Source organism: Salvelinus namaycush, chromosome 42 (genome assembly GCF_016432855.1).
Source record: "Salvelinus namaycush isolate Seneca chromosome 42, SaNama_1.0, whole genome shotgun sequence".
In the NCBI taxonomy this organism is placed as follows: domain Eukaryota; kingdom Metazoa; phylum Chordata; class Actinopteri; order Salmoniformes; family Salmonidae; genus Salvelinus; species Salvelinus namaycush.
In genome coordinates this window covers 10,688,283-10,700,026 of record NC_052348.1, presented here as the reverse complement: position 1 = coordinate 10,700,026, position 11,744 = coordinate 10,688,283, and the positions used below count along the sequence as shown (strand labels likewise).

The following is an 11,744-nucleotide window of genomic DNA, read 5'->3' as shown; positions in this document are numbered from 1 at the left end:
GCTTTGTTTCTTCTAACACATCAAAGGTAGCTAACCAGAATAATTATGTTTTCCTTTCAACTACAGACAGTAAAGACGACGTTATACATGGCTTTAGTTAGTTCAGCTTGTTTTATAAGTCGTAGTCAGTTTACCATCGACATTAAAACCAGAAGTCTACAAACAAAACTTTTAGCACCATCTAGCTACGAATGTGCTTTTATGAATCTTCCTTCTAGTTTTTCTGAGTCACTTATCATGGCAACCAATCGCGGCAATTATGTTATTTACCCGGGCAAAACAAACTAAATACATGTCCAGCTAGCTAGCTAATTTGGCTAGTACTTCTACTCAAATATAAGGTAATTTATTATACTTTGTGTTATGGTATGTTTCAGTAGCTGCAACAACGTTAGCCTATAGCATAGCAAGGGGTGGGTATAATTTGTGGAACGTTCCAACAGGAATATGTTCCAAAAACTTCGTCAATGACAAGGTTGTCAACAAACAACGCATACAAAGTTGTATAGCGGCAGAATGAGATACCAGGTAGGGAGTGGGCTATTTAATTCAGTTTTTCACTCACCACGTTTATTCCGGAAAATGTCTGTCCTCACTCTGGTAGCCTAGGGACAAATATCAAGAACAAGCTACGTGGTGAGTTGATGCCTATTCGTCAGCTAGTTGAATTGACCATGCTACTTTGTATGCGTTGTTTGTTGGCAACCTTGTACTTTACAAAGTTTATATGACAGATTCCTGTTGGAATGTTCCACAAATTATACCCACCCCATAGCAAGAAACTTAACTTGCTGGCAAGCTGTGTTAGTAGCTAGCCAACACTTACATAGCTATATTGTTTATGTTAGTTAGCTAGTGGTGTTTTACCCATTCGTTGTAAAAGAGTTCATGGAAGAATTGTTGTGGTAACGTTACCTGTCTGTCATTTGCATCTTCAAGGTCCACAATGATGTCAGCCGGTGATTTGAAAGGATGTCTTCGGAAGCTGGATTCTCAACTACGGGCACTGAAGTACCCAAGAGAGGTCGACTATAATGGGTATGTTAGCTAGGTCATGGATAACTAAACAATTGTGGCCACGTTCCCAAATGTTTTGAGGGAAGGTGCCAGTTTATACAATCTGTCGGCCCCTGTGTTGTGGTTGTTCAGTTGATGGCCACATGATGGCTCCACTATTCAGTCTCTTAGTTGCAGTGCGGGAGATGTATGAACATTTGTGTCACTTTTACTTGCTTACATTGGAGAAATACATCCCACATATTTTCGCCCATTCTGATATATAGTGAACTCCAAACGTATTGGGGCAGTGACCATTTTTGTTGTTGTTTAGCTCTGTACTCCAGCACCTGATTTGACCATCAGGTGTTCCAAGACTGGTGGACAGTGGGTTGACACTTTGGATTTGAAATGATACAACGATTGAGTTTAAAGTGCAGACTGTCTGCTTTAATTTGAGGGTATGAACCGTTTAGAAATGACAACACTTTTTGTACATAGTCCCTCCATTTTTGCTATCATTATTAGATAGATGTGAATAATGATGAGTGAGAAAGTTAGATGCACAAATATCATACACCCCCAAATGCTAATCTCCCCTGTTATTCTAATGGGAGAGGTTAGTATGTCTTGGGGTATGATATTTGTGAGTCTAACTTTCTCACTCATCATTATTTACGATTCATTCAGAACTATCTGTAATCATTGTAGCTTTTAGAAGCATATTATATTCTTACTTACAGTAAAATTGACTCCAACATGACACAATACATTATTTACCATTCATTTCTATTGGGCACAAAATAATCTGAAGCACAACCAAAACAAACCGCAAATGCATCCAACAAGTTTTGTGGAGTCACCAGCTTGACGTAATCATTACGCGCTAGGAATATGGGATCAAATACTAAACTTTTGACTACTTTAATACACACAAGTTAATTTGTCTAAAATACTTTTTGTCCCCTAAAATGGGGGTCTATATGAAATTACCCTCAAATTAAAGCTGACAGTCTGCTTTTTCACTTCATAGTCAAATCCTAAGTATTGGAGTACAGAGCCAAAACAAAAACAAATGTGTCACTGTCCCAATACTTTTGGAGCTCACTGTATACAGTATACATGCAGTATACCAAACATTAAGAACACCTTCCTAATAATGAGTTGCCCTCAGAGCATCAATTCATCGGGGCATGGACTCTACAAGGTGTCAAGCGTTTCACAGGGATGCTGGCCCATGTTGACTCCAATGCTTCCCACAGTTTTTTTCAAGTTGGCTGTATGTCCTTTGGGTGGAGGACCTGTCTTGATACACACAGGAAACTGTTGAGTGTGAAAAACCCAGCAGTGTTGCAGTCCTTAACAAAAACTGGTGCGCCTGGCACCTACTAACATACCCCGTTAAAAGGAACTGAAATATGTTTGATTGGTGGAGTGCTGCAGAGATGGTTGTCCTTCTGGAAGGTTCTCCCATCTCCAGAGGAACTCTGGAGCTCTGTCAGAGTGACCATCGGGTTCTTGGTCACCTCTCTGACCAAGGCCCTTCTCCACAGATTGCTCAGTTTGGCTTGGCGGCCAGCTCTAGGAAGAGTCTTGGTGATTCCAAACTTTTTCCATTTAAGAATGATGGAGGCCATTGTGTTCTTGTGGACCTTAAATGCTGCAGACATTTTTTTGGTACCCTTCCCCAGATCTGTGCCGACACAATACTGTCCCGGAGTTTTAAGGAAAATCTCTTCGACCTCATAACTTCGTTTTTGCTCTGACATGGACTGTCAACTTTGGGACCGTATATATGTGCCTTTCCAAATCATGTCCAATCAATTGAATTTACCACAGGTGGACTCCAATCAAGTTGTAGAAACATCAAGGATGATCGATGGAAACAGGATGCACCTGAGCTCAATTTCAAGTCTCATAGCAAAGGGTCTGAATACTTATAGTATGTAAATAAGGTATTTCTGATATTTATTTTGAATAAATTTGCAAACATTTCTACATTTTGCTTTGTCATAATGGGGTATTGTGTGTAGATTGCTGGGGAAAATGTTTTATTGAATCCATTTTAGAATAAGGCTGAAACGTAACAACGTGGAAAAAGTCAAGGGGTCTGAATACTTTCCGAAGGCACTGTACATACTCACTCACCGGGCAGTTTATTAGCTACACCCGTCTAGTACTGGGTCGGACCCCCCTTTGCCTCCAGAATACCCTGAATTCTTCGGGACATGGATTCTACAAGTCGGAAACGTTACACATTGATGTTCGTACATGCTGACGCGATGGTGTCATGCTGTTGCTGCAGATTGGACGGTGGTACACCACTGCAACCAGCCTGTACTGTTGACACCAGGCAGGGTCCATAGACTCTGCCATCAGTATGATGCAACATCCCATCTGGTTTGGGCTTAGTGGGACTATCATTTGTTTTTCAACAGGACAATAACCCAAAACACCTCCAGGCTGTTTTAAGGGCTATTTGACCGAGAGTGATGGAGTGCTGCATCAGATGACCTGGCCTCCACAATCACCTGACCTCAACCCAATTGAGATGGTTTGGGAAGAGTTGGACCGCAGAGTGAAGGAAAAGCAGCCAACAAGTGTTCAGCATATGTGGGAACTCCCTCAAGACTGTTGGAAAAGCATTCCAGGTGAAGCTGGTTGAGAGAATGCCAAGAGTGTGCAAAGCTGTACTCAAGGCAAAAGGTGGCTACTTTGAAGAATCTCAAATATAAGATATATTTTGATTTGTTTAACACTTTTTCGGTTACTACATGATTCCACATGTGTTATGTCATAGTTTTGATGTCTTCACTATTATTCTACAAATATTCTAAATATGAACCATTCATGCAGTATCTAAGAATATTTTGGGCAGACGAGACCTTGAAGGAGAGGCAGGTGTGCATATGGTAGCATTTCTCATGATTTAACATTTTGTTCCACCATGAGCCTAATTTCCAATCATCCCATTGTTATGATGAGCATATCTGACCAGCTCGTTATCCAAGTTGTGGGGTCACTGATTTTCTATGGCCTTTGTCCATTACACTCAGTATTTGGCTTGAAAGTGCCAACACATTGCAAGTATGAATATTATCAACAGTCTGTATGATGTTCTTTCGTGCTATAGGCAAATCTGCTCTGTAGTGTAGGATAAAGTCACGAGACTGTATGTGTCCCATATGGGACCCTATTCCCCAGATAGTGCACTACTCTTGTGTGCTATAGGCTCTGTTTAAATTTTTTTTTGCACTATATAGGGTGCTATTTGCGACAAAGACTAAATGATTTGGCTGGAAGACAGACTAAACATCTGTAGTCCTATAAACATCCAGATTGGGGCTGTAGCCACGGGTACAGTTCATGGTCTGGGTTTGTTTTGAAGTTTCCGGCAGGCGGCAGAGGGGGTTGTACGGAGCCCTGCCCGACTATAACTCGGTTTGTAAACATGCTTTACATTAACCAGCCGTGGGTCTCCCTCTGACGAGGACCCCAGTCTGCACATCTGATGAGCCGGGAAGCAGGGATTCCTTTTGAAGTGAAGAGCATCACAAACAATATGCTTGTGGGGAATTTTAAAAATGATGTGGCTCAAATACAATTTTCTGTGGATCTATTTTTTATCGAACTCGTTTGGGTTCCATTGATGTCAAAATGTGTGTTGGGCTGTGTTTAGACAGGCAGCTCAATGCTCATATTTTCTTCCACTTATTGTTCATTTGACCAATCAGATCTTTATCAGAGCTGATCTGATTGGTCAAAAAACATTTTTTGTTGAAAAATTGGTCTACCTGTCTGAACAGAGCATTATTGTCATATTTTTAGGCCAAAATGATACAAATACATATGAAAACAGTAGTACACATTGTAAAACACAATCTATGCTTTATCTCTACAGCTTGGCCAAAGGGGATCCTTCTGCCTTTCTCCCCATAGTGAGTTATGCATTCATCTCCTATTCACCACACCTTGCTGAACACCTGGTGGGCTTCGGAGTGGAACTCACTGGGAAGAACGACCTACGTTTTATCGAATGCATCTACAAGGTAAATCCACACATTGATTCTATTGTGTTCTTTAAAAAAAAAATCTATTAAGGGTAATAGTGTACAGTACCTGTCAAAAGCTTGGACACCTACTCATTCAAGGGTGCTTCTTTATTTTGACTATTTTCCACATTGTCGAATAATAGTGAAGACATCAAAACTATGAAATAACACACATGGAATCATGTAGTAACCAAAAAAGTGTTAAACAAACCAAAATATATTTTAGATTCTTCTAAGTAGCCATCCTTAGCCTTGATGACAGCTTTGCGCACTCTTGACGTTCTCTCAACCAGCTTCATGAGGAATGCTTTTCCATCAGTCTTGAAGGAGTTCCCACATATGATGAGCACTTGTTGGCTGCTTTTCCTTCACTCTGCGGTCCAACTCTTCCCAAACCATCTCAATTGGGTTGAGGTCAGGTGATTGTGGAGGCCAGGTCATCTGATGCAGCACTCCATCACTCTCCTTCTTGGTCAAATAGTGCTTACACAACCTGGAGGTATGTTTTGGGTCATTGTTCTGTTGAAAAACTAGTTATATTCCCACTAACCCCAAACCAGATGGGATGGCGTATCGCTGCAGAATGCTGTGGTAGCCATGCTGGTTAAGTGTGCCTTGAATTCTAAATAAATCACATAGTGTCACCAGCAAAGCACCATCGCACCTCCTCCTCCATGCTTCATGGTGGGAACCACACATCCGGAGATTATCTGTTCACCTACTCTACGTCTCACAAACACACGGCGGTTGGAACCAAAAATCTCAAATTTGGACTCATCTGACCAAAGGACAGATTTCCACCAGTCTAATGTCCATTGCTTGTGTTTCTTGGCCCAAGCAAGTCTCTTCTTCTTATTGGTATCCTTTAGTAGTGTGTTTTTACACCCTTTTCTTCTCCCCAATTTCATGGTATCCAATTGTCACATCACTGCAACTCCCGTACAGGAGAGGCGATGGTCGAGAGCCGTGCGTGCTCCAAAACACAACCCAACCAAGCCGCACTGCTTCTTTGACACAATGCCCACTTAACCCGGAAGCCAGCCGCTCTAATATGTCGGAGGAAACACCGTACACCTGGTGTCAGCGTGCACTGCGCCTGGCCCGCCACAGGAGTCGCTAGTGCGTGATGGGACAAGGACGTCCCTGCTGGCCAAACCCTCCCCTAACCCGCCACCCTATGGGTCTCCCGGTCGCAGCCGGCTGCGACAGAGCCTGGACTTGAACCCAGAATCTCTAGTGGCACAGCTAGCACTGCGATGCACTGCCTTAGACCACTGCGCCACTCGGGACGCCCATGGATGGTAAACTCTAATGTACTTATCCTCTGCAGCAGAGGTAACTCTGGGTCTTCCTTTCCTGTGGCGGTCCTCATGAGAGCCAGTTTCATCATAGTGCTTGATGGTTTTTGCGACTGCACTTGAAGAAATGTTCAAAGTTCTTCAATTTTTCCAGTTTGACTGACCTTCATGTCTTAAAGTAATGATGGATTGTCATTTCTCTTTGCCTATTTGAGCTGTTATTGCCGTAATATGGACTTGGCCTTTTATCAAATAGGGTTATCTTCTGTATACCAACCCTACCTTGTCACAACACTACTGATTGGCTCAAACGCATACCAAGAGTGTGCAAAGCTGTCATCAAGGCAAAGGGTAGCTACTTTGAAAAATGTCAAATATAAAATCTATATTGGTTTCTACATGATTCCATTTGATGTCTTGACTTATTCTACAATGTAGAAAATAGTAAAAACTAAGAAAAACCCTTGAATGAGTAGGTGTCAACTTTTGACTGGTACTGTAGGTTAACATGTTTCTGTGACTGCCTTAGTATTTAAGTATCATAATGCACAGTGGAGGGATTTTACTCCGTAGGTCTCCATTAGTATGGTAGGAAGAAGACGCAGAGCATAATACTAGAACACTGTGTTCTAATGTTTAACATCTTTCGTGATGAAATCATGTTTTCGAATGTATCCCCCCCTGCAGCAATCCCACATCCAGACCTAGACCTACCCGTTTGAGAAACACATTGGCATCACTCCCCAGTTGACTGTATTATCTCCCTGGCTCGTTCCTTCATGCCCTCCCTATGATTTAATGCTCTGTTCATTCACTGCATGCTGGGATCTTTCCTGGGTCCTACTTTCCCAGCAGGCTCCCCACCACCGCTCTCCCCATGTGGCCCCATGCAGTGTCGTCTCCTTAACACAAAACAGTTTCTCCCAATAGCAGGGACTCCTCTAGATCCCCTCTCTCATACATCACAGTTATCGTCGTAATGGTTCAAAATGGCAAAGGGTTTCCAGTTGTTTCCTCACAGGCACTCGCACACTGTGACTTCAGTTTATTCCTTGGGGTCTCCTGAGGCCAACGGCTGTCTACCCAGACGCTCTGCTGTGGTTTAACCCCTCCAAGCTTGAGCTGAACCGCAATATTTTCCCCTAATACACACACATGGAAGACATTGGTATTGCATCACTCACTACCAATAAAGTCCTTTTGAAATAGTGCAGGATTTCCTCTGTAGAAGTAAAAAGTAGGCTACATGTGGGATTCCTTTTCATTCCTGTGGTGCTCAAATGACATGAATGGAGTCTTAAAGTAGTCTAGGAATTCCATTCATTCTTATCTATGGGAAATGGTATAGGCCTCCACTGTCGGAATTCCTTTTTCCATGATATTGTGCTTGGTCAGGTCAAGGCCAAGCCATTTCCTTCATCGCACGTTCTAATATTATAGCTCCTCTCTCATCACAACCAACCGAGGACTTGGAAGGAATGACTTGTGTAAATGCATCAGGGGTTTTTCAGTCTTTTTGTTGAGGCTGTACTGTAGCCTCTGTTAACCCTGCTATCAGAACCAGAAGGGTTTTCACTGAACGGGCCCTGATCTGCAGCATCTGTATTTAACACACTCTCTGGTGGTGTTTCCTTCCAGCTGGCAACCGGTGGTCGGCAGCACAGCGTCCTTGAGCAATTATGTTTTATAAAGGCTCACATGAAATCCTGATTCCTGTGGTGAACACAGGAACTCCATGTTGGTCCAAGTTCTCATCTTGGATCAGAATCCCCTCTTCTGTTCTCTTAGCGCTGAGGCCCGCAGGCGAGCTATCTGTCTCTCACAGCATCGGTTCATTTTGGCGAGAGAGGAGAGGGAAACCGAGAAGGAAGAGCGAGACCCTCTGAGCGATGGCTGGCGCCCAGTCACTGCTTCGCCTGGCTGGAACACACACACACACACAAAAATATGGGAGACAGATTGGGCCGACACACCAGCAGCATTTCATACAGAAGACAGTGCAGAGAGGAGACAAGCCATTTGCTCTGCGTTATAGTCGGTGTAAAAGGAAAGCACTCATTTAGCCCTCCTGTCATACATACTGCCATCTTTCCCTGAACTCATGTCAACTATAGTGAGTTTTACAATTATCAATAGAATGTTTGGGTTTGTCATATGTGTTCCAGCTCCTATTATTCCCATTTCACGTGAATTAAGTGTATCGAGGCAAGGGATACACGTACTTTTTACTTTTTTGGAAGGGAAAACAAACTATATACTTTTAAAATGATTAAAACCAAATGGAAACTGTGTAGAGAATATAATGGACCTACATTTATACCGTTTCTTGACTGTGTCCAGCTCACTAATAATCATTTAAATGAAACCTAGACAGTCAGGTAGCATCGAAAGTTTCAAAAGCATTGGATACAGGACAATTTCTTTGCACGTTTTGATGGCGAAGAAATGAACACATTTTCAGTGCGACCCTCTGGACCTTCTTGAAGACCGAATGTGGCCCCCGGCGCAAAATGAGTTAAACCCCTGTACCAGATACTTTGCAATGTCATTTTCAGTGATCTTCAATGACAATTCAATGAATATTGTTTTGATCTTTGCATTTTCTACTGTTTGAATGAAAAAACAACATGGTGTATTTTTGATTTGAAACAATTTTTCAGCAGGGAGAATTCAACCGTGTGTGTGTGTGTGTGTGTGTGTGTGTGTGTGTGTGTGTGTGTGTGTGTGTGTGTGTGTGTCATACTGTCTATTGTTCACCCGCATCTAGGTACTGCGAGATCTCTTCCACTACAAACCCGTCCTGACCAAGCAGCAGTTCCTCCAGTTTGGCTATGCAGAAAGAAAGACCTGCATCGTCTGTGATGTCATCGCCTTGGCCCTGCAGAAACACAAAGAGCTCAGCAAAGGCAACAAGGTCAGTCTGTCTCCCTCAGCTTTGACGAGCCTAGAGCAAAGTGTATCATCGACGACATGATAATGATGACACGGTATTCACGGTTCAATTAACTATTGCACCCTCTTGATCAGACCATGTCTGTATTGTAATAGAGAATGTGTTCTCAATAGCCTACCTGGTAAAAGAAAAGGTCCATGTATTGCATCTGTGTGTTGCAGCCAAAGCCGAGAGCTCGTTTTCAGGCCTCGAGTTCAGACTCCAAAAGTGAGGCTCTCCCATTTCAGGCTGAAACAATGAGCCCCATGGCCACCACAGTAAGTCTTTGCCAAGGACATGGATGTGTAGACCAACAGACCTGTTCAGCTCTCTACCACTTTATCAAAGAGGCCTGAGCTATCCTAGTTAAATAAAGGTTAAATAAAACATTTTAAAATGATAAAATAGTCCATTGTAATGCTGCATGAGTACATGGCCCGGCCTTAACATGACTAGGTGAGATGGTTCTTTCCCACAGTTGTCCCTAAGCAGGCCACTAGTGGAGAGACACATTGGTGGTGACTCCTGGGTCTCCTCTAGTAGAACCTCAGGTAATGAAGAGTCTGAGGAAGAGGAGGAGGGGCTGGGACTGGAGGAGGTCCAGAACCAAGCACCTACAGTCCCTCAAACAGTGAGTACCAGCATACTTCTCCACAATATAAACACACACACACACACACAGACTGGATTGTGACCACCCTTCCAGGACCTGGTGGTGGAGGGGAGGCTGGCAGTGCTGGAGGCCCAGCTGTTGCAGGTCCAGACCAGGCTGGGGAGGCTCTCGGCCCTGGAGCAGAGGCTGGAGCTTCTAGAGAAGGCCTCGGCCGGGAGGATCACTATAGACAAGCACCAGTGGGAGAACCTGGAGAGCAGAGTGCTACTGCTGGAGACCAGACTGACCCTCTCCACAGCCACGGCCCAGGTAGGCTCTTTGTGTGTGTGTGTGTGTGTGTGTGTGTGTGTGTGTGTGTGTGTGTGTGTGTGTGTGTGTGTGTGTGTGTGTGTGTGTGTGTGTGTGTGTCCCTATCCACTGCAAAGGGATTATTGGATACTGTGTGTCTGCATGTGTGTCAGCCATGGCCCAGGTAGGAAGGGATCTCTACACCACATCTGTCCAATCTGGAGACGCTTCTAAAGAACTCTCCGTACCTCTATCTAATGACAAGTAGAAGCAGATGCAGATGTTGAACTATGATGTCAGTCCATTCCAGAATGTCTACTGTATCTCTGCTTGCTGATTTAAAGATGGAAAAATGTACAGCTTTCAAGGTTGTTTTTTTCCCCTCTAGGAGTCGTCACTTATCAATGGAGGTTGGAGTCATCACATGGCGGATAATGCAACAGAAGTCACGGGTTGGAATGGGTTTTGACAATAAAAGTATCTTAGTAGAGTATTGATGAGGTCATCGTATACAACAACTGAAATAAAGTAATAGAAAGATCAAATTCCCAGTGTGATATAAAAGTTAAACTGATGCTCACATACCCTTACAGAGTCAAGACCCAGTCCTCCAGAGAGCCTCCTACACAACTCTGGCTGTGAGCGTCCTCAGTCCTCCACCCCTTCCACTAGCTATCCCATCACCCCCTGTGTGACAACGGCACCCCCAGAGGTAATGGCAGATATTACAAGTGTGTGTATATGTATATGTGTGTGTATATATACACATATATATATAAATAATGGAAACATTAGATCATTTGGGCTGGATTCAATCTGTAGTATCGTGAAAGATCCACGTTATAGGTCGATTGAAATTTTAAATGCAATGTTCGAGGAGACTTTGTTCACGGTAAACTCTGCATGTGCCGACTCAATTGGAAATTACCTTAGAATTTTTACGCGGATCTTCCACAATACGGATTAAATCAATCCCTTTGTTTTTCATTCATTCTTGACTCATTTTCTATAGGAGAATATGAAAGAGAGATTGGAAAGGATAACCAACATGTAAGTACTGTAGATCTATGTTGTATTCCCTCTAATGTTAACCAAGGCTAACACACCATCTATTGTATATAAAATAATACTGCATTTATGTTTACCTTCATTACGTTTTGTTCTTCTCCTTTGTTTTAGGATGAAAGACACTTCCAACCTTTTAAGAAGTATAGATCCCTCAATGTAAATTCGGTGTTTAAAAAAAATAATATATTTTTGTAATTGATCTCTGGATTAGTATGTGAGTGATGAATAAAGGTATCATGGATAAATATCGACTTGTGTTCACAATCCATTATATACAGTACCAGTCAAAAGTTTGGACACACCTACTCATTCAAGGGTTTTTCTTAGTTTTTACTATTTTCTACATTACAGAATAATAGTGAAGACATCAAAACTATGAAATAATACATGTAGTACATGGAAACATGTAGTAACCAAAAAAGTGTTCAACAAATCAAAATATTTTAGATTCTTCAAAGTAGCCACCCTTTGCCTTGATGACAGCTTTGCACACTCTT

General features: G+C 42.6%; 1 protein-coding gene across 2 annotated transcripts in view; it reads left to right on the top strand.

Moving 5' to 3' along the window:
* The window catches only part of LOC120034783 (centrosomal protein of 44 kDa-like), a 128,719-nt gene extending 117,221 nt beyond the window's left edge, over nt 1-11,498 (top strand). The window contains exons 1-11 of one of the 2 annotated variants that reach the window (XM_038981390.1): nt 233-341; nt 940-1,038; nt 4,898-5,045; nt 9,114-9,260; nt 9,461-9,556; nt 9,757-9,909; nt 9,985-10,200; nt 10,568-10,631; nt 10,773-10,891; nt 11,192-11,229; nt 11,359-11,498. In XM_038981390.1, coding sequence (XP_038837318.1) covers nt 947-1,038; nt 4,898-5,045; nt 9,114-9,260; nt 9,461-9,556; nt 9,757-9,909; nt 9,985-10,200; nt 10,568-10,631; nt 10,773-10,891; nt 11,192-11,229; nt 11,359-11,407 — 1,122 coding nt within the window. In that variant the 5' untranslated portion in view covers nt 233-341; nt 940-946 and the 3' untranslated portion in view covers nt 11,408-11,498. Of the gene's footprint in view, nt 1-232; nt 342-939; nt 1,039-4,897; nt 5,046-9,113; nt 9,261-9,460; nt 9,557-9,756; nt 9,910-9,984; nt 10,201-10,567; nt 10,632-10,772; nt 10,892-11,191; nt 11,230-11,358 lie in introns of those variants that run through there. The other variant, XM_038981391.1, reaches the window with a different exon arrangement.
* The last annotated feature ends 246 nt before the right edge of the window (nt 11,499-11,744 follow it).